Source organism: Chrysoperla carnea, chromosome 2, assembly GCF_905475395.1.
Source record: "Chrysoperla carnea chromosome 2, inChrCarn1.1, whole genome shotgun sequence".
NCBI classification, from domain to species: Eukaryota; Metazoa; Arthropoda; class Insecta; order Neuroptera; family Chrysopidae; genus Chrysoperla; species Chrysoperla carnea.
Genome location: NC_058338.1, coordinates 890,634 through 912,299, shown reverse-complemented (window position 1 = coordinate 912,299; position 21,666 = coordinate 890,634). Strand labels below are relative to the sequence as shown.

The 21,666-nt window shown below is 29.4% G+C and overlaps 3 protein-coding genes across 3 annotated transcripts; 1 reads left to right on the top strand and 2 right to left on the bottom strand.

The window, feature by feature from the left end:
- Positions 1-3,571: 3,571 nt before the first annotated feature.
- LOC123291567 lies at positions 3,572-7,335 on the top strand. Its single transcript, XM_044871901.1, has 3 exons — positions 3,572-3,626; positions 5,980-6,497; positions 6,781-7,335. The coding sequence occupies exons 1-3, from the start codon at positions 3,606-3,608 to the stop codon at positions 7,214-7,216; spliced, it is 975 nt and encodes a 324-aa protein (XP_044727836.1). The 5' UTR covers positions 3,572-3,605; the 3' UTR covers positions 7,217-7,335.
- Positions 7,336-8,293: 958 nt separating this feature from the next.
- Positions 8,294-9,447, bottom strand: LOC123291570. The gene is made up of 2 exons (XM_044871905.1): positions 9,153-9,447; positions 8,294-9,040 (listed from the first exon to the last, which is right to left on the bottom strand). The coding sequence occupies exons 1-2, from the start codon at positions 9,284-9,286 to the stop codon at positions 8,377-8,379; spliced, it is 798 nt and encodes a 265-aa protein (XP_044727840.1). The 5' UTR covers positions 9,287-9,447; the 3' UTR covers positions 8,294-8,376.
- A 4,122-nt stretch (positions 9,448-13,569) lies between these two features.
- On the bottom strand, positions 13,570-20,783 carry LOC123294145 (putative gustatory receptor 28b). Its single transcript, XM_044875240.1, has 4 exons — positions 20,748-20,783; positions 16,241-16,711; positions 13,745-13,834; positions 13,570-13,671 (listed from the first exon to the last, which is right to left on the bottom strand). Exons 1-4 carry the CDS (start codon positions 20,781-20,783, stop codon positions 13,570-13,572), a joined length of 699 nt encoding a protein of 232 aa, XP_044731175.1.
- Between the last annotated feature and the right edge of the window lie 883 nt (positions 20,784-21,666).

The following is a 21,666-nucleotide window of genomic DNA, read 5'->3' as shown; positions in this document are numbered from 1 at the left end:
CACTATCAAGTGTAATATTTAAATAAAATATTGATGATTCATTATAATCGTCCAAAAAGTCGAAGGTCTTTCTTTCTATTTTTAATCGATATTATAATATATTGATGAGTTTTTGGAAATTGACTAAGAAAAATTTATTTACAAGACACAAAAAAAAACTTACAAAACATCTTTTTTTTGGTTGATTTTTATTTTAATTTTGTGAATATTTAATTTTTAGAAGAATTATTGACATTTGAAAGTTCATCTAATCACTAAAAGTAGTTTTAATAGAAGTGATGCATTCGGCTGTCCAGTGACGAGTCAACAAGGCAAATTGTATGACGTAAATGTACGAAAATGCTCTAAAAAATATCGTAAACTAGGCAATTTGTATGACGTAGGCGTAAAAATATTGTCTAAAATATCGAAAAAGCGTTAAAAACCAATCACTGATTAATTTTTGTACAATAAACATTATTTTGAGTTCTTCCATAAAGTACTTTGTTAAAAAATCACAATTTCAAAATGAAATCATTCAAAATTTTGTCTCGCAAGAGGCCCCAAAATTGTGTTTATTGTGATCAAGAGACTTTGAAATAAATTATTTATTAACTTAGGAAATGGATAAAATTACGGAAGATGTAATTTTTTAAGTACTTATTGACAATTTTATTGAACACAGGGTCATTTTTATAAATAATAAATATTGTCGAGTTCAAGATGAAGTAATTTTGATGTTAAGTAAAATTTACCAAAGATCACAGGCAAAATGAAATGATTTTTAAATTTCATTGAACTTTTTAAAAAAAAAATTGAAAAAATTCGATTTGTCATCGATTTAGATACGAATCATTTCCTTAGATAATCTAGACCCTGTGAAAATATTGTTTAAATTAATGCCAGAATAATAGTTTTTGAGATAACGCGTCTACATTACCTGTAGAACTTGTAGAATCCACAATTGTGGGTTCAAAATGGATTCCTCCAATTTTTATGGCCACCTAAAATGAGATGAAAGCAATAAAATTATTTGACTAAAGTGAATTCGCATTAATTTTTTGTTTTGTGTCCAAAATCATAAAAAAATTATTGCTACTTTTATTTGTAAGCAATCAAAAAATGTTTATTAGTTTTTGAATTGCTTAAAAAATTTTGAAATTCAATTTTGGAAAATTACTTGGATATAATTCTACATAAAATATTCAATATCTATTTTGAAATTAGCAAATTATATCCGGCACAAAATTTTTTTTTGCCACAACGTATTCAAATTTGGCAATTAAGACAATTTAAAATTTAAAAAAAACTTGCCTTTCTTATAACTTCCTGTTAAAAATTTGTTTAAGAGGAAAAGTTTTTTTAGGGGCTTTTGTTTCTTGGGAAAATTTTATATTTTATTTTTTGTGAAATCTTATGATTTATGAGAGACCTTTCTTAAATGATGAGTAATTATTATCCTCGGAAGACGAAAGAAAAAAAAAAATAAATTCGTTAAGCGTGTTTGAAAGTGTAACTGTGTTTGTATTTGTTTTGGTTAATACATAAAATTTACAACGATGTTGTATCTTGTATTTGTTTAATTAAAAACAATAAACAGGTTCGCTTTGCTAGGTAAATCAATAGTGCCCCAAAGTTGATTTAGTTCAATTGACTGATTTTAAAATATGTTTTAGTTACATTATTAAACACTAGAGATTTGGATTCGATACTGGTTTCAGTTTTGGGAACTAAGGCAGAATGTGGTTCTTCGCGCCAGGCATATTGGTCACAACCTGAAGTGAGCAACTTATATCGTAACCAGTATCGTAATATTATCGTACATAAAGACTCGGATTTTCGAATAATTAAACGCTATCGATCTAAGGCATTTGTCTAGCTGTTTAATTGAATGGCTGAATATAATAAAGCCGTTAGTTGAACGGCACTGTTTAGTAAGAAGGCTAGGCTGTTAATTGAATGGCTAATTAAGGTAGTTGGCTGCAATAGAAACACACACACGTGTAAAGCCCCGTGTTTATTCGTTACTATAGTAGTAAATACTGTAGTATTAAGTAAGAATAGTAAAAATAAACACAATCAATACATGAAGAATAGCCACCAGTATAGTTATTAAAAATATGATGAATAAATTATGAATTTTTAATTAGTAAACACAAACGTACGTATGTAACAAAACAAAATTTTATAAACATAAAAAGGATCTATTAACTTCCTTGTACGGTTCTCATACAGAAGTTGTAATAAATTCATGTATCAATGAAAGAATTAAGTATTTTTTTATTAATCTGTATATATAAAAATAAATTGCTGTGCGTTAGTCTCGCTAAAACTCAAAAACGGCTGGACCGATTTTCAAAATTTTTGTTTGTTTTGTTCGCTATAGTTCAGGGATGGTTTAGAAAAAAAATCATTTTCATTTTAAAAATTGATTACCTTTTGTTTCGGACAATTTCTTAAAAAACTAATGTAATAAAATGAATAACAAATATCTTGGGTCTTTGTCCAACTTATTACTGTGTGTCCGAAACAGTAATGAATCGTAATTGAAATGAAAAGGACAATTTCGGAATAATTAGATTCAATGCGGAATAATTTCAGAGACTGAACGGAATGAAAATGTTGGCTCTACAGTCAGATTCATAAAATATCTCGAAAATTACTCATTTAATGGTCAAATAAACAATTTTTCAAACAAAAAAATTTTTGTAATTTTCGGGTCAAAGTTACCTTATAAACTTAGTTTTATCGAAATCGGAAACAAAAACTTTTTTTACACTTTTTGCAATTTGTAAAAATCGAAAAAATCATAAAAAATTCAAAAAAACACAATTTTTGTAATTTAGGTTGGGTTAGGTTGGGTTAGGTTGGGTTAGGCTGGGTTAGGCTGGGTTAGGCTGGGTTAGGCTGGGTTAGGTTTTGTTGGGTTGGGTTGAGTGTGGGTGTAGGTGTAGGTGTGGGTGTGGGTGTGGGTGTGGGTGTAGGTGTGGGGGTGGGTGTGGATGTGGGTGTGGGTGTGGGTGTGGGTGTGGGTGTGGGTGTGGGTGTGGGTGTGGGTGTGGGTGTGGGTGTGGGTGTGGGTGTGGGTGTGGGTGTGGGTGTGGGTGGGCGTGGGTGTGGGTTTTTTTTTTCAATTTTATTGATCTGTATATATAAAAATAGTAAAGTTTTCACAATTTCTGAAGGATTTGAAAAAAAAATTTTTTTTAAACTGTAAAAATCTAGAAAAATAAATTCATAGTTCAAACAGCGATAAAATTAAATAAAAATAGAAAAAGTTTCAAGCACATATACCATTTGAAAATTCTCTTAATTGGACATTTTCATTTCGAAAAATTCATGATACATTGCACCAAATTATTTCCACAATCACAAAATTCTTGATTTACCTACTTTTTATAAACAAGGAAGTAAAAACACGTTTTTAAAATAGTTGATAATGATTGGTTAAAAAATGAAAATTAATAATTATGATTGGTTAATATTTATAATTTTAAGTATATATATGAGTTTCATCTCAAATACTTATTTAGTCAATTTTTGATTTTCCATCTCAAATAATAATTATTTAATAATTTATTTATTATAAACAATCATTTTTATTTATTAATAAGTTTTTTTTAAATATGAAGTTAATATTTTTATTGGTGAGTTATTTTAAATTATTATAAAATTTATTTATTTAATAATCATGGTAAAAGAGCATTAAATAATCTTTTAATAATTATACGTTTCTATAATAAAGTAAATGAAAAACACGATAGTTTTAAATTTTCCATGGATGCTTTTGAAAATATTATTGTAATAAACAAAACTTGCTTTTAGTTTTTTAACTTTGGAAAGAATTAGGGATTCTCACATGAAAATTGGGTCATTTCGCATAAACATTTTTGGTGTTCTTAAAATAATAATAAATTATATTAAATAATAATTCTTACTTTTATTTGTAATTAATCAAAAAATATTTATTCGTTTTTTGATTTCCACAAAAATATGTCGTTCTTCAATATCTATTTTGAAATTAGTAAATTATATTCGAAATAAAAGTTTTTTTCACCAAATAGCTAAAGTATGACCTTTGTAATTGTTAAACTTTAGCTATTTCTAGGTTTTGAGTCCCTAGCTATTCCTATGTTTTAACACATTTACAAAATAATAGCCTGATGCTTATCATCTTGAAAAAACCTGGTTTCTGTCTTTCAGGCTAAATCGTTTGCTCCATCTTATAAAAAATACATAACTCAATACGCACTGTGTATTTAAACAATCTATTCTCTTAGTTGTTGTATTGTATTTGTTGTTGGAAACTGGAATCCTTGTGGTTGTGAAAACTTTAAAATGTTGACCAATAGCGTACCCAGTTTTTGGCCTAAGAGGGGGAGGTAAAAGTGGAAAAATAAATGGTCCACTCAAGATCTTCCTTATTCCACTATCAAATAAAATAGACGCACGGTCTAAAAATGAACCGCTTAGGAAAATACAAGCTAGAGAAATAATATTAGGATTAAATTTTATTCATTATATAATTTATATATCATATCTGTAATAAAATTGCCTATATAACAAGAAAGAAAATTACAATCACATTATTTTGATGATGGTGGTAAATCCCGATTCAGAGGAGCCTCCCCCCTCCCCTCGATACGGCCATGTGTCAAACACTAATTTCACATGTACCTATATAACTAATTAATTAAATACTCAGTTGCTAATGGAAGTAAATAAAGTTTATTTACACTTCATTGTTTATGGATTGTAAAATAAATTGAACTTGGATAAGTAATAATAAAAAAAGATTGATCTACGTACGATTTTTAATTGATTCTACGCAATTAACAAATTGAAGATGTTCAGGGATAACAACTTTATAAGATTACAAAGATTTTGTTGAATACGTACTTTACTTACAGAGAACTCAGAACTTGTTAGTGATGTTGTAACCTTGACAGATTCACATCATAAATGCTTTGTGAATCTTCTATTTTTAAAATAACAAAATTAACAAAAATAAAAAATTTATTATTTTATTACAATATTTGCATAATCGACTTTCATATACACATACCTACCGATGTGTGAGAAAGTTCAAAATCAAAAGTTTCAATCGTTTGAGTTTGAATAATACGTACTGTACATAAATGAGCAAGCACGGATGCAAAAAATCTTTTGGAGGCGTCAGTAAGAACTGTTCCATTAAATAATAATTTTAGTTCGTGTTTTTTACCTTCGAAGATCGGACCTTAGTTACTTGAAAAACAAGCCGTGGACCAGACTCTAGTGCGACCCTTCAGTTAAGTTATAAAAATTGAAGAAAAAAAAACTCAGCTGACTCGATCGAATGTTATGAAATTCTTTTCGGATCATATTGCCTTTAATACGTATCGATCGCCACCTCATCGAAGTCGAAATAATTTTTTGTTCGCGCGATATCGAAGACGAAAAAAAAGTCTACAGACAAACGTACTTCTTCTCAAAATTATGTTAAGCCTGTATCAGGATTATTCTAGAGATTTCTCAAAAAATGCTATTCGTCGAATGATCTAGATTTTAAATTTTTTTGTTGGTAAAAATGTCATACATTATATGAAAGTAATATGAGGGTCTTTGCTTCAACATAATATAATAATGGTGCTTCTTTTTTAGCTGTTATAAAACAAGTTAAAATTACAATTATTTTTCTAAAATTAAAATTATGGTAATCAATTTTAAACGGACTCGTCTGTTTTTACAAAGGTCATATAAGGTGTGTCATTTGAACCGGAACTATAAATTTTAGGGTTCCTTATCAAAAGGAATACTGTCTACTAGCTTTTGTTATTCATTGTAGTAGGTCCAGGGTGCCTACAATTGGATTGAGCCAAATTCTTTCGATTAATTTTCTATTTGAGCCTCCATATTGCTAAGCGTTTCAAACTTGGGACTCAATTTAATTTACCTTCATATATATTTCATTTATACAGGATTTAACTCGCATTTATTCCAATTTTCATTTGATTTCAGGTTGGTGCGCTTTGCATACATGCAAATGCTCAACAAGACCCAAACTCAAATATCGAAATCCATTTGGATTTAAAACCAGAAGAAGCCGCACAATATATTGCCAATCAAAATACAAATTTAAAGTTTGCACCATTTCTTGGCACTGTACCAGTTGCACGAACATCACCAGAAGAACCAGAAAAAGTAGAAGACGTATATGATGTGTCACAATTTCATGGACAAGATGGTTTAGGTGGATATTTGTACGGTTACTCAAATCCCGCTGATGCAAAAGTTGAATCGAAGAATGCATACTCACAACATGTTAAAGGCGCCTACAATTGGATTGAGCCAAATGGTCGTGTGATCAAAGTGAAATATTGGGATACTGGTAATGGATTCCATCAAGAGGATAATATTCCTAAAGTTGTGCTTAAACCTGTTGAAGAGACACCAGCTTTACGGGCGGCTCGTTTAGCACATGAAAAAGCGTGGAAAGAAGCCGCTGAAGCTAATAAAGTTAGCCCATCACAATACAGGTACGTCTATCAATTTTTACTTGTTCGCAGTCACTAAGATATTTCACCCTCGCGAAATATGGGAAATGATCAGTTGACTTGAAATTTGGTCAGGAAGTAGTAAATAGCCCAAGAAAGAAAAGTGATATTGTGTCAATATGCGCTTTGCCCCATGGGGGATGTCATCCTATCTAGGAGGTGAAAATTATGACATTCGAAATAAGTACGGATATCGACAGAGGTCGATAGAGGTACTGTTAAGGAAGCCTGGAGTTTTTAAATTTCTTGTAACGCTTCTTTTCAGACTTATATACAACGATGACCCAAAACCTGACATAGCTCGTTGGCCAAACTATGATGTAGCCGCTGCAAGTCAAAATTATCAACCAGCCGCCACCAATAAATATTACCAAACAATTCCCAGTGGTCAAAACTACCAAGCAGCAGCCAGTAATCAAAATTACCAAACAGTTCCCCTTCCACAAGCTGCGGCCAGCAATCAAAATTATCAAGCAGCCGCCAGTGCAGAAGAATCCGTATATGTACGACCAGAAGGTGAAGATGATGGTACATGGGATCCAGCTAAATATGGTGAAGATGGTGTCACTTCAGAGCCACGTGGATTCTTCTATGCTTTCAACCATCCAGCCGGAATTAAATACGACAAAAATGAATATGAAGCGAAACGATTACCTACACCTGATGATGTTGCGTCCCTTGAAGGTCCTTTGGAACCATAAACATTTGGATACAATCCTTTTGATCAATACAAGCTAGTATAAAATCTGAACCAAATTTCCTTAACTATCTTTAATATATTTTGAAAAGTCTGTTTTAAGAAATAAATTCTTTTGAATAGCGCGCGATTTATTATTTTTTTTAAGGGATAAGGACTTTTGGGAAAGATTGTTCCATGTTCCAGAAAAAAAAAACTGTTATGTGATTTTGTTTCAAATACGCTTTATCAAAATTTATTTATAAATAAAAAAAATTTAGCTTTTTTTTTTTAGGAAAACATTGTTTTCCAATAAAAAATGCATATTCATAAAAAGAATTGTAAAAAATATTTATACGTAAATAAATTATTAAAACTATTTAAGTTAACTTTTTTAATTAGTCATATTTCGAATGCTTCTACAATTTTTGTTGTTGTACCCAAAACGTTTTTTGAATCCCTTGGTCAAATTTTTGGAACTTCTTTAGTTATGGTCAAATTCCATATATGCAATTCGATTTATCCAAAATTATTGTGAATAGTTCTAAATTTAGAGGTCTTGGTGAACTGAACTAAGAAAATAATGATAATTATTAAGATATTATCAAATCAAACCAAGGTACTTTCGATGACAAAAAGATAATAACTATATTTATTAAAGTAATATTCGATTTTCTTTTAATTGTGACCTTACCTTTTGAAATAACTGTTATTAATAAAATCAACTTAGCGTCACTTCATGATATGCACTGTTTATAGGGAAGGTTGCCATAAAGAACCCTTTACAAAACTAATAATTCTTTATAAGAAAAATTATGTTACTACTATTTTCTATACAAAAATTGCACAGTTATGTCATGTGTGTTGCCTACAGAAATTTATATTTAAAAAATTAGTACATAATCACATTTTTTTTATAAAATTAATCAGCATAGGCAATAAACATTACATTTGTGTATATATTTTTGTATAGAAAATTGTTTAAAGGTCGTAAAATATTGTACCTAAAAAATCGAACGGGATTTTGGGAAGGTTGAACATTGTTTGTCGCAAATTTATTACAATAATTTTTTTTAATAAATAAAATAAAAAATAACACGCTTGTAAAAGTTACTGAAAGAAACTTCGAATTTGTTCGTACAAAATTTGAATTGTTCGAATATTTGATATAAAAATCCAAAATGTCTAGTTTTGATGGAATGGATACAATCCATAGCCCCCACCACGAATAAACCCAAAATCATTATTATCTCGTACATTTGTATCCAAATACGTGGGCATTATTGGTTCTGGCACAATTAATCGATTCCCATGTATTCCATTTTTAAAGAGTTTATTATGTTCTTTCACTCTTTCCAAATATTCCATTAACACTTTATTCGCTTCGATATCTTCTGGTTCCACCAAATCATTTTTTGTTGTACAATTTTGATTATTTTTTTCACCAATAATTTTCTTTGTATCTTCGCCTTGAATTTTTCCGGGCGTTTCTTTGGGAACTTCCGTTGGTTTCTTTTTCTTTGGTTTATATTTCAAATCTTGAAATGGTAAATGTAATCCTAAAAATTTTTCCATTAATTGATCATGTTTTTGTGGTTGAATTTCTGGATGTCCCATTGGTAACAAAATAAATAGATTTGGATAGGGTCGTGGTTCTGTTCCAGTTATCCATCGATTAATTAATGGAAATCGTTGAGCTGCACCCACTGCTCCGTTGTAGATAGTATTTATAGTGTCAGGAACGTTAATTTCGATTGGTAAAAACGAGGCGGATTGTATAAAGGTGCCTAATTGATCAAAAAATATTCGATTCGGCGCTCGTATATCGGTATTTAAGGACGGTGGCAAGCTGTAAAACATGAAAAGAAGTAGAACTATAAAGAACTCGCCACAAAAACCCAATAAATCAATCAAATGTAAACTAGTCACATAAATTTTGTCAATTAAAAAAAAAAACTTACCCAATCGGTATAAATTGTATTGGTGTGGTCCCATATTGGTGCTGTGGTAATGGCAAAGCCCAAACACTTTTTAACACACCACAAACAAAGCCGATAACCAATAAAAAACGAAACATTTTTGCATAAATTAACATAATCTTGTTTTATAACATTTCTAATTTTATTGCAAAATATTTAGCAATAAAAAAAATTACTGCCACTTATTTTTTATTTAAATTAGTTGTAATTAATTTAAATGACGATTTTACGACTATTTTTTAATAAAATGTTTTGATTTGTGTGCGATTCCGTAAGATTGTTCGTTTATAAAAAACAGAAGGTGTTATTGACTGCATAAAAAACTGATATTGAACTTGATAAACTTGTTTCAAAGATTATTGGCGACCTGCTGTTGCGTTGTTGTTACAATGTTAAAAGGTCTGTGGGGCTAATGTGGAGGAAGGAATGGTGATTTTTACCCAATAGTGAACCTTATGATAATCGATTTATAAATATGCGTACGATAAAAGACCATTTATGGCACTTACCATATAAGTGTGAATCTTCACTGGGTGATTCATTAATTCAAAGGAGCCATCCAATTTATTTTATCTCATCTAGAACCGGAGATATTGATCAAAATGCGTTTGGAGCTACCCTGGGCCCAATATTGAGCCTAGAAAAAACTTTAAAATATGGGAGGAAGACTTAGGCACCCTTAGTTTAAATCCATATTTGAAGATGCGTTTCAAAATCAGTGATAACAGCGACAAATGAACGCGCCTTTTCAACTTTGCTTCACCTTAAAATATACCTTAGTTTGACAATCTCTGAAGATCTTCTAAACGATCGATACACACCGAGTTTTGGAAAAGAGTTTTTCTGTAACATGAAAAACAAAAGTTTATACCACCCCCTCTTTATAATTACCGCGTACGGACCTGAATTTACTAGATTATCCTTGAAAGAGACATTTACCTCAATTTCTCCTCTCTAGATCTGTGCTTTTGGTGTGTACTGTACACATTTACACAATATTCAACCTTTACCTACTTTACTAAAATGAATCACACAGTACTTACTTATAGTACACACATAAATAACTAACTGTACTTTTTTGACACGAAATATTTTTGAATGAAGAATTATTTTTTATTATTCAGAAGTCATTAAATTAATATTCAAATCAAGTTTACACTTTTCAATATTAATTTTATTTATTTATAAATAATTTATAAATTTAGAACAAATCCATTAATTTTTATAAATTAATGAAGTGCAGAAAATACAATTTAGTAAATCTTTTCTGTTGACAAGTTTTTTTTTTTGATTAGAATTAATTAATTTTTTATTATTATGCAATTATAAACTCTCCGTGACTTTGAAGTTCATCTTTATAAGTTCATTTGTTATTATGGTATAGGCAATTTGTTAAGCTGTTAGGTAATACAAGTTGTCTATACTATTATAAAATTAATTTTTCTAAATAAATTATGATATCTGACAAAATTCACTGGTAACATAAGGAGGACATTTTATCGTTTTTGGAAGACACTTTCCGAAAGTTTATAGAAAAACGTATTATAAACTTTCTTTTTGCTATTTGTTCGGACTTTCGGACTGTCTATAGCTCGAAACTGAACCATAGTCAAATGAAGCACTTTTTTTACTTATTTAAGCTTGTCTGTGTCTAGAGCGGTAGTTATTCGATGCGATTAGCTTAAATTTGATAAATAATGTTGCTTACTAATAATTTATTAATAATATTTGATCGATAAAAATAATATTTAGAAATTAGTAAACTTTAGTAAAATTGACGAGTTTTATGCGTGTTGCATTTTTAAACGTAAAAGTAGGTTTAATTTAAATCACTTTCTCTAAATTAAAATTTATGATTTTATTTTTCTTATTACAAAATTTCTTTTAATTTTAATAAAATTTCCATTAATTTTCTTAATAAATAAAAATAAATTATATTTTAAATAAATTTGAATTTTTTTAAAATTTTCCATCATAAATCACAAAATGTCTTAAAATGTTCAAATAACTTACAACATAACAAATGACTTACATGTCGGTAAATATCGATTTTTGTAACAGTAATTTGTATATGAATAAATTTAGCCACTGACGATGGTTCCGTTGCAATCGAAATATTGATATTTAACGAAATGTATGTTGTATGTGTTTTAATTATATTTTTTAAATAATATTCCTTAAAATATAATTTTATTTCGAGTATCGTGATATTTATTTCACTAGTCGAAATCGGTTATTATGAGCTATCCTATATTCGTAATTCACTACAAAAGTTACATTTCTACAATTTACTTCTACGTTTATTATATTTTAATATCGATATTTTATCATCATGAAATTTTCCATTTGCGAATACAAATACTCGCGTTACATTTTTTCGTGATTCAATTTGATTCATTTCCGTGGTCACATTTTTACTATCCAAATTATTATCGTTATTTAAAATGAGCGTGGGTGATGTTACATCCAAATTTAAACCCGTTGAATCCATATTTTGATTTTTATCATACAGAACCGTAATATTATTTTCAGCTGGAATTGTGGTTTCATTTAAAATATTTAAAATCATTTCATCATTTGTAATCAAAGTTATATTCTTTTTATTTTGATCGTAATTAATTACAATACTACTCAAATTTGGATAAATCGGATCCTCTTCGGGTTTACTCATGTCTCCAAATGATTGAACGAGCTGTTGTGATGGACTATCCCACGCTGGTGGACGACTTAAATCCTCGTAAATATACACCGAAAAATAACTTTGAACACGTTGCAATAAAAATTCCAAAATTGGTGGTAATCGTGTCATACCAAATAACTTAATTTGGAAATGTTGCGGCGTTGGAGATGGTTGTCGTAAAACTGGCATTAAAAATGGTGGTAAATATGGTCGACGTCGATTTGCTGCATTATTTATTGCAAAAATTCGATAAATCGGTGATTTTTTAATCATTTTCTCTGGATTAAAACTTAAATAATTTTTATTTAATTTATCACGTAAAATTGATGTTTCATTTTCGTAAATTAAAAATATCAAAAATAGTAGAAATATTTTTTTTAACATTTTGGACGCAGCCCAAAATTAATACACACCACGAATTCTTAGAAAAACAACAGAGAACACTCACAAAAAGGGATGCTTTCGATAAATCGAAAATTTTTATTAAAATATTCACTCGTTTTTAATTATCCGAATACAAAAACTATAATTGTTAAATCAATTTTTTATTGTTGAATAAAAAAAAAGATAAAGTTGATCGTCAAAAGAGATTAATTTGCTCTCTAATTAAGAATGGAGTTGTCGATGGCTTCAATGATAAACTGAATATGATTTTTATGATTGCAAATTATTGTAAACAAATGAATGCCCTCTCATCAGTAAATAAAGTTTTTGGTCTGTACGATCTCTCTGTAGGTCATGGCGTGTTTTGATTTGATGGGAATCAGGAATAAAAATTGTTGTTTAGCAAGATTTTTAAAATTGTCTTTTTTTGGGTTTTTTTTTTTAAAAAATAAATCGGATATGTTTCATTATTGATACTGATATTAGTTACTGTAAACACTATGTGCAAAAAGTTTGGGAACTTATTTTATTTTGAAATTTTTGTATGTAGTTTTAGAATGGTACCTGTTTAGCTCAAAAAATGAGTTGATAATATCAATGTCTGGTTGGAACGGTAATGAGAGAGCAGACAAGCTAGCCAAACTGGGAACCACCATGGCTCCCACTCAAGAAAAGCTTGCGATGATGCCATACCAAGAAGGTCTTAACAGATTAGGAGATAATCTGAAAAACCAACAATTAAAGGCATGGACCAGCTACGAGGGAGGGCGAATCGCCAAAAGCCTGTTGGGTGAAGAAAACTCGCTCGGTAACAGAGCCGAGGAGATCTTGAAACTAAACAGAGCTGATATTAGAGTCATCGTAGAGTTACTCACAGGGCATGATAACCTGAACAAGTTCCAACATCAGATTGGAAAAAGACAAACTCCCGCGTGTGACAAATGCGGCGAAAATTCAGAAGCAACATCGATCCACTTTCTCTGTTACTGCCTGGCACTCATACAGCAGCGAAGGAAATGGTTTGGTCCGGCCATAGTCGAACCAGAAGAAGTTAGGAAACTCAGTGCTAGGCAAATCCTGGGTTTCAGTACATCAGTTGGTTATAATAGCCACTGAAAAGCGTAGCGGGGATAGAGTACAAGGGTCTACTTGGCTAGGTGCTCTGAACCATTGTTTCGAGGCGCGATCCTCGAGCATGGCCCGCTAACCTTCATATCCATGCCCAATGTATTTATTTACTTCTTCGAAACTGAAAAAATTGGATTAATATATATAAATTTTCAATTAAATTAGCCTTTATTAAAAAATAATTTATTTTGATTTATTTACAATACTTTAAGTTGTGGATTGTTGTGAATTTAATAAATTATCACCATGAGTCATTGTCAAATCAAATTGTATTAATATTATCAGATAAGTTGTGACAGCTCCAACAATCTAAAAACAATTTAAAAAAAAAAACATTATTTCCCAGAGCTACAAGTTTTGGATGTCTCATGAAACCACTTACAGTTTGTAATAGCGTACAATCCACATTAAAAAATCCAAAAGCTGTTATACTAATCGATTGATGCATTAGTTGTAATGAAAATTCTTGAACCTGGCGAAAAAAATGTGTATTATTCAAAATTTTTATATGAAGTTGGACTAAGCCTTAATCAAATCTGAAAATTTTAGGGGAGGAAGGATTGCCCGATTATTTTAAATAAATAAATTCTTCAAAAGTGGGTAACATTGGTTTAATGGGAAAACGGTAATTGGGTGATTTCTTCTAACTAGTCCGTGGAAATATATTTCGAAAATCTAGGCGGATATCGAAAAAATTTTATTCTTATTTTTCGTCTACATTCATGAAGTTATAACAAAATTCATCATCAAAGTTGAAAATAAGATAAAAATAATTTCAACCCTGATTCTAAAATTACCTTGGTGTTCGTATTAGTTTAGAAGCAGATATAGTGATTTAAAGAACTTTATATTTTATTAGCCGTGTGTATTAAATTATATAAAAGTATAAAATTGTAGGCGCCAACTAGAAATGTGTAAGTCGTGAACTAGTAAACAATATTCCTCCTTATTTTATTAATTAAATATTGTAGAAATAGCTCTAGAGCGTGGCGTAGCAGTGTTTTCAGCAATTCGTAGAATTGCGCAAACAGTCAGAATTTTATGCAGTTCTAATCAGAAATTTTAAAAGTGATTAATATTTTATATAAATTATTATTTATATTCGAAAGCATTATTATTTATATGAAGTCAAAACTATCGATTTCTGGCAGAAAATCAAAGCAGCCAGCTTTTACGCTCTCACGGGTAAACAGTGTTGTTTACGAAAAAATGTTTCAAACAAAAGTTGTTTATGTGGCTTATTTACGAACTTGACCATACTTTTTACGTCTTGAACACGCTCACCTCGATATCTCTTTTCGTTTTTGAATTTCACTTGTTTAAGAAAGATTTGGAGACGCCAAAAATTGTAGACAGTTTTAAATTATCCGGGCAGAAATATAGCCTGGCTCTAGATTTATATGATTCAATGGGCAGTTACACAGATATGTAGTCCATTCTACATACAAACAAACAAACTTAACTATCTGGTGGGTAATTATTAAATTCACTGATAAAGATTCATTTCCTTGCTACCTATAAATATCACATCGTGACACGTTCACCTCAATTTGATTCCTATAGTATTTAGTCCAGTCAATGCATCATTTAACTTGGGTAATTATAATAATATTGTAAAAGATACCAAACTGGGTCCCTAGCATCTAGACCAAAGGACAACCTGCCACTCGAAGGTCTTCGGGTAAGAGGTACTATTTTAGACAGATAAAGCTGTATGATTCTCTTGAGGCAAACACCACACAGAAAGCTTACAACTGCTCAGCCGGGCTTGCTCCCAGGATCGAAGGTTGCAAACCCGGTGGATTGATTGATGGATTGATCAAAGTTTTGGACCCAAATACCTCACAACTTGCAGATTTCTACAAGGCTCAAAAAACATGCATGGAAGTTTCTTCTTCCTCAATACCGGCCCTACATGTGACATCATCAGGGAAGATAACCAGACATGTACTCGACTATTCAGAGCCCCGATAAATTTTTCGGGTTAGGGACTATTGTAGGATAACATACAGGGAGGAGGGAGGACTTGTAGTTTTTGTAAGTATGATCGGAAATCATTTTAATTAATATCTAAATAAGGTAAAAAATAAATTGTTTTGATTTAATGAACATGCCCTAAAATGATTTGTACTCAATCTTCTTCTAGAGCCGTAGCCGCCTAACAAATAAACATGTTAATAATATAATATCACGGATCGTTAATTAAAAACTATGTACCGCATTAATAAAAATATTATTCAACCATAAAAATAAATAAATATTATAAAATTCTAAAAATTAAATATCATGCTAAATTGAATAAAAAAATCTGCTGAGAACTATTCCAGTTTTAATTTTAGTCTTTATGTTGCTGTATTGTCCGATTACGGTTATTAGAAAGCATCTTTGGTAATGTATAATAATATTTTTATGTCATCTGTATTGATTGTAATGTTATTTATAATTTGTAAAAGAGGTAAAACTTTCATGTAAGAACAGAACATGCACTAAATTACTAAAATTATAATTAATGGCAAAATTTTTACCTACATTCGAACTGAATTCCATGACACAAACTTGCATAAGATTAAGGTTGATCGGATATTACATTAAGGCAATGTAAAGATTGATAAAAAATTCGACGAAGAATTACTCTAGCAAGTTTTTTTCTGCTCTAGTCTTATCTCTTCACTCTTCATTTTCAAGCTTATAATGTCTAGGTTTGACGCAAAATAATAAATGAAAATGAGAGTTTCCTTTGCTATGTTTCAAGTGCGAGCTTGGGATTCCGTAACCAAAAAAAGTTGTCTTCTTCACTTGTTTTATAAAAGTGTAACAAACCTTTTCGACTTAAAAATGGCCACAAAAAAATCCTCAACGATAAAAATAAACCACTTACCATATCCTTAATTTGCCGTTGTTGTGTTGTCAACGAAATTTTCTGTATTATCGAACCAGTCAACCTCGATTCACCAACCATATTTTCACATGAGAACACCATTAATAACAATTTCAAAATCGCAACACTCAATACAACAAATGGTAGAAAGAAATATTTAATATTTGTTCGATCGGTAATTTGACCGTTGACCACATATCCAAATAAACATCCATAGACCGAACAAAATATCACCACAAATGCATTGCCAAATGTGAATAATAATTGTAATGAGAATGCACGATTTAATTGCCGTGAATTATCGCATAAACGATCGTATAATTGTCGTAAAATTATGAAAGTTTTTATATCAATCGATGATGTTCCACCACTTGGAATGGGTGTTGTTAGTTGGGCCCAATTTTGTCGAATCACTTTTGGCTTGTGATGATTTTGAGTCTCATAAATAGCCAGAAGTTTTTCATTAATTGCCTTAAAAAATATATTAGTGCAGGCTATTTATGCAAAATCAGGGTCGAATATCTAATTTTGTTTGAGGACAGTATGATTAAGGATGTATGAGCATGGTAGTGGGGGCACAAATTTAAAAATAGATATTTTCAATTTTGATGATAAATTTATATTATAACTTGACGATATAAGACGAAAAGTAAGAATACAATTTTTCGATATCTGGCTTAATTTTCAAAATATCGAAAATTGAAAATTTTGTTTAATTATTTAGCTTTCGATATTTCGAAAACCAAGACACATATCGAAAAATTTTATTCTTATTTTTCGTCTACATTCATGAAGTTATAACAAAATTCATCATCAAAGTTGAAAATAAGATAAAAATAATTTCAACCCTTAATCTACCCTGCTCTTACATCCCTTATATGGACGGTGGCACTTAGTTTTTTTCTTTTCTAATTCATTGCTAATATGTTTACTTTCTATTAAAAAGTTTTTTTTAAATTTGTTTTCATTCATTCCAAATGAAAATTATCAAAAACTTCCAAAATACGTCGTTTTTTGAGATTCCTCCATAAGAGCCAATGTATTTTATATCGATTTTTAATGACTTTTTTCTTAAAAATTTGCACGGATACCTATGCTGAAATTTTAACCACATATTCTTTGAGTAAAATACTACCTACAAACAAATTCTGAGCCTTTAAATCAAACATTGTTGTCCTGCTCATACATCCTTAAGGAGGACGGGAAGAGTATGAATAGTAGATACAAGTAAAAATATCGTTTCGCTGAAAAGTGATATACCTTAAAAAAGATTGTAACGGTGATAATTAAACTTGAAAACTGAAGCACATGTAAGTGACTAACATACGTGGACATATAATACGCATATAAAAACATAAAACAACGACCTCGTTCCAGCGTACATAAAACTAAAACATAATAAAATCCAAAAAAGATCCAAATAATCGTTGCCAAAATCATTTGACTCCAAATAAATCGATTTAAATTACGATAATTAATTTGTGTATTTAAATCATTCTTAAAAATTTGTTCACATTTAATAAATTGTCTTATTGTATTTTGTAGTAAATTTTTACTCAAAAAATTCCCAATCACATCACATACAAAGAGCAATAAATTTGAGTAAACAACTCCAACATCCGCAACTTGTATGATAATATTTAAATCGCGTATCAGATTATATTTCGTAATCATAAAAAAAATCACAATTAAAATTGTTAAAAATGTAAATGTATAAATGATAATAAATTTTTTAAATCGTGTTGATTTTTGTTTCGATAATGTATTAGAATTTTCTAATTCGAAATCAATTCGATCCGCGTATAATCCAAATATTTGACAAATAATCAATAATATTTTAATGGTTGATAGAAAATTTGTTTTTGTATTCCATTTTAAACACATTTTTGTGTATGTTTTTATTTTGTTTTTGTTTTATGATTGACGCGTAAATACAAGAAAAAAAAATCGTTCGGTTTTTTTTAATGATGTATTTGTTGTAATAACACGACCTCGTCGTTCTTTGCCACCCAATTACGCACCGCATGTATTGTTTCTTTTATTAATATTGTATCATTTTCTTCAATATACGCTGTACAATTTTGTTTGTCCAGATTTTGCTTTGGACAATTTCATCCCAAAGTTGGTAGTTTCATATTGAAATAAAGTAAAAATACTCTCAAACAAATTCCTAATGATTGGAACAGTGGGCCATGAATATACCTAAATACGTAGTTAATTTTTCAACTAGTTATCTTGAATATTATTTTATTATGTTGACATGATAAATCATTAAGTTTTCATATTTAAATACTTCAAGTTTTCTACAATCATGAAAAAAAAATATTATTAATATTAGAATATTATATGCTTCAATATCTACACACTTTGAAGTATCGGCCTACGTTATTTATTATTAATTATTATTAATAACTTTTATTTTATTTTATTTATAATGCGGCTGGGAGCAAAGGGTAGGTTATGCAGTGTGAGGATTTGTCATACTATACAAGGTGATCTTTGTTTGACTCTGCAAAACTTTACTTCGAGATTAAGCTCATCGAGACGAACGAAAAAGTTCTTTACCAAATTTCGAACTGATACGTAATTTCCGAGATATTTCCAGATATCTTTCATCCAATCATAAAGCAGTTAGAGTCAAGACGTGAGTAATCAAATGTAATTTTATATTAAGTTGATGAATAATTTTTAAGAAGGACTGTGTGGACTGGTGAAAAACATACTTACGGTCTAAAAATGTTCGATTAGGGAAAACATAGGCTAGAAAAATAATTTTAACGAAAAAATTTAAATAAATAAGTGTATTAGGCAAACATAACTGTAAAGATATTTTAAATTAAACTATTTTTAAAATATGTTCCCGTAATATTAATTAACTTCTAATTATTTTCCCCACTTTTTACGAAATTTGTAGGTGTTTCGACGCGTACAGTTAATGCACGGGTTACAGTAGCCACGGGAGCGAAATTCTACATGGGTCGTGCTCGTTAACTGAAAAAAGTATGTAAATGTAATAAAAATATGATTTTTACATGCGTTGGGCATTATAGCGGATATGTGGGCTTAAAATTAAAATGAATATTGGTCACTATAACCGATTGGTCGTTATATCCGCTATTTTTATAGCCGATAACATTCATGTATATGATTTGATTCAAATTTAAAAGTTCTTAAATCATCTGGTACAAAATTATATTTTTTATTTACATACATTGAATGAAATATGTGATAAAATGACGAGTTTTAGAAAATAACGAGTAATTACGATTAGTTGAAATTATAGGTGTACGCAACGGGGGGAGAGTGGGAGTGAAGCTATGATTGTATCAAACAACAATAGTGATTTAATCGAATTTGATATTAACACGAAACTAAATATTGGTACTAATTACATGTAATTACAAGTATACAAGTATATTGTACAAGTATAACGGGTAATCAGATAAGAGTTAAACTACTATTTAAATTCGAAGCAAAACAAAACGGTATGAGATATCAATATGAATTCATTTTAAGTTTAGACATTGAATTATATTTCTATCACAATTTTTTTTAATTTACTGAGTACGACTTATATTAAACTAACGAAAATACACTAACAGGTCCGAAAATTTTCGAAAGTAATTTGTTTGTCTCTTGTCTTTTGATGATAGAAATTCTCACAATGTCGGAAGCGAGTGCTGACGGATTAAACATTCTATCCAGTAATATTAATTGGTACAAATTGACCCCATTCGATCACCTTATACAAGTAAATATGTATCTTGTTTTTTAATCAGACATGCAATACTAGAAATACAATTTAATATTTTTAAAAACTAAATCGATCATTTTATCGTGCAGAGGATAGAGATGAGGAGGCTCACCGAAGTTGAGCAACATAAGGATCACTTAGTTTTAGAGTTGGTAATCGTTTCAAAATTTTAAGTCCGAGCTTTGGATTCCGTACCTGGAAAATTTATCGGGGGTTTTTTTAATATTGTAAATTTCACGAGTTTTTTTTATTCATACTATAATTAGGTGATTAAAAAAAACACAGTTATTCAAAAGTTTTCATAGATTCTATCATAAAAAAAACTCCAAATATTTCCACATGTATAGTCTTTATTGCAATTATAATAAAAATAACATAAATTGATATTTTGTATTTTTTTTTTATCCATTTAGAAATAATTTTACAATGATTACAGTTTTCTTCTTTACCACCATTTCTTTTTATTTTGAGTTGTTCGTTTACAATATTTATTTTATTATTTTATTTATTAATTTTTTTTTATTATTTATTAAACATACAAAAATTAAAAAAACTAAAACACATAATTGTTTTTTTTTTTTTTGCTAAAAATGTGCGTCGTATTTATTTATTTATTTTATTTATTTTTATTATTACAAAAACCAAAGGACCCGACACAAAATCAAGGTAGAATTGAATTCTTAATTCTTTGTAAGATAGTTTATATGATTCTAAATAAAGGTTGCTATTATTGGCATATTAAAAAATAATTACCTGTTTATGAATTAGTTGATTTTCAAATTGAGTCATTTCGTGACAATAAAACGCTTTTCTTTACAAAAATCATACATTAATGCAATGTATATTGCCTATAATCATTTGAAATTAGAAAATAGAATATATCAATGTATCAATTTTTTGAAATATTAATCAATTTAGGCAGCACATACTACAGGAGTGTATGATTTTTGTGTTAAAAAATCGTTCTGATGCTGTGAAAAATTTCAACTTGAAAGTCGCGTTCCTCTAAAACGGGTCCTTATCTCTCGTTGGCCAATGGTCACTATTAGAATGATAATTGATGGGATTTTTAAGCTTTTTTTTAAATTTTGTGTTGGGTTCTTTTTTGCAAATTTTTTTTTTTATAATAAATTTTCTTTCTATTTGAGCATTTTGTTTTGTATTCGAATAAGTTTAGTTAAGGTGAAAAGTGCTTAATGAAATTTTTAATTGAATTTTTTGTTTAAAAGATGACACAAACACGTTAAAAAATTTTGTTTTTAGAAAAGTTTGGCTATAGTAAAATCCTTTTTCGATAAAACTAAAATTTGTTCTTAAAAAAGCAAAAGGTTCTTAAATTTTCACAAAAATTAGCTTCTTTTTACGATGTTAGACCCTATTTCTAGGGTTGTATAAAGTCCTACGCCTCTTTAAATACCGTAAATAAAAATTTAACTCTAGTATTATAAATACCATCGGTCTTTTTATTAGATTTATACATTTCTAAAAACAATTCTAAAAATAATTTAGCTAAGAAACGAACCAAAACTAAATAAAACCGTGCGATTTTTTGATGTAACCTCATTTTTTTTTTTGGATATACATAATTCGGGTACAGTAAAACGCGTATTATATAATTATGTATATAATTTTTTTAAATATTTTTTTTTTTTAGGTAATATTTCTACGGATT

Coding starts and splice junctions, on each gene's coding strand:
- LOC123291570 (XM_044871905.1), bottom strand. CDS start 9,286: ATGTTAATTTATGCAAAAATGTTTCGTTTTTTATTGGTTATCGGCTTT. Junction 9,041..9,152: donor ATACAATTTATACCGATTGG/GTAAGTTTTTTT, acceptor CATGTTTTACAG/CTTGCCACCGTCCTTAAATA.
- LOC123291567 (XM_044871901.1), top strand. CDS start 3,606: ATGAAGTTAATATTTTTATTG. Junction 3,627..5,979: donor TGAAGTTAATATTTTTATTG/GTGAGTTATTTT, acceptor ATTTGATTTCAG/GTTGGTGCGCTTTGCATACA. Junction 6,498..6,780: donor GTTAGCCCATCACAATACAG/GTACGTCTATCA, acceptor GCTTCTTTTCAG/ACTTATATACAACGATGACC.
- LOC123294145 (XM_044875240.1), bottom strand. CDS start 20,783: ATGACTCAATTTGAAAATCAACTAATTCATAAACAG. Junction 16,712..20,747: donor ATCAACTAATTCATAAACAG/GTAATTATTTTT, acceptor ATATTTTTTAAG/GCAATTAATGAAAAACTTCT. Junction 13,672..13,744: donor ATTGTACGCTATTACAAACT/GTAAGTGGTTTC, acceptor AATTGTTTTTAG/ATTGTTGGAGCTGTCACAAC.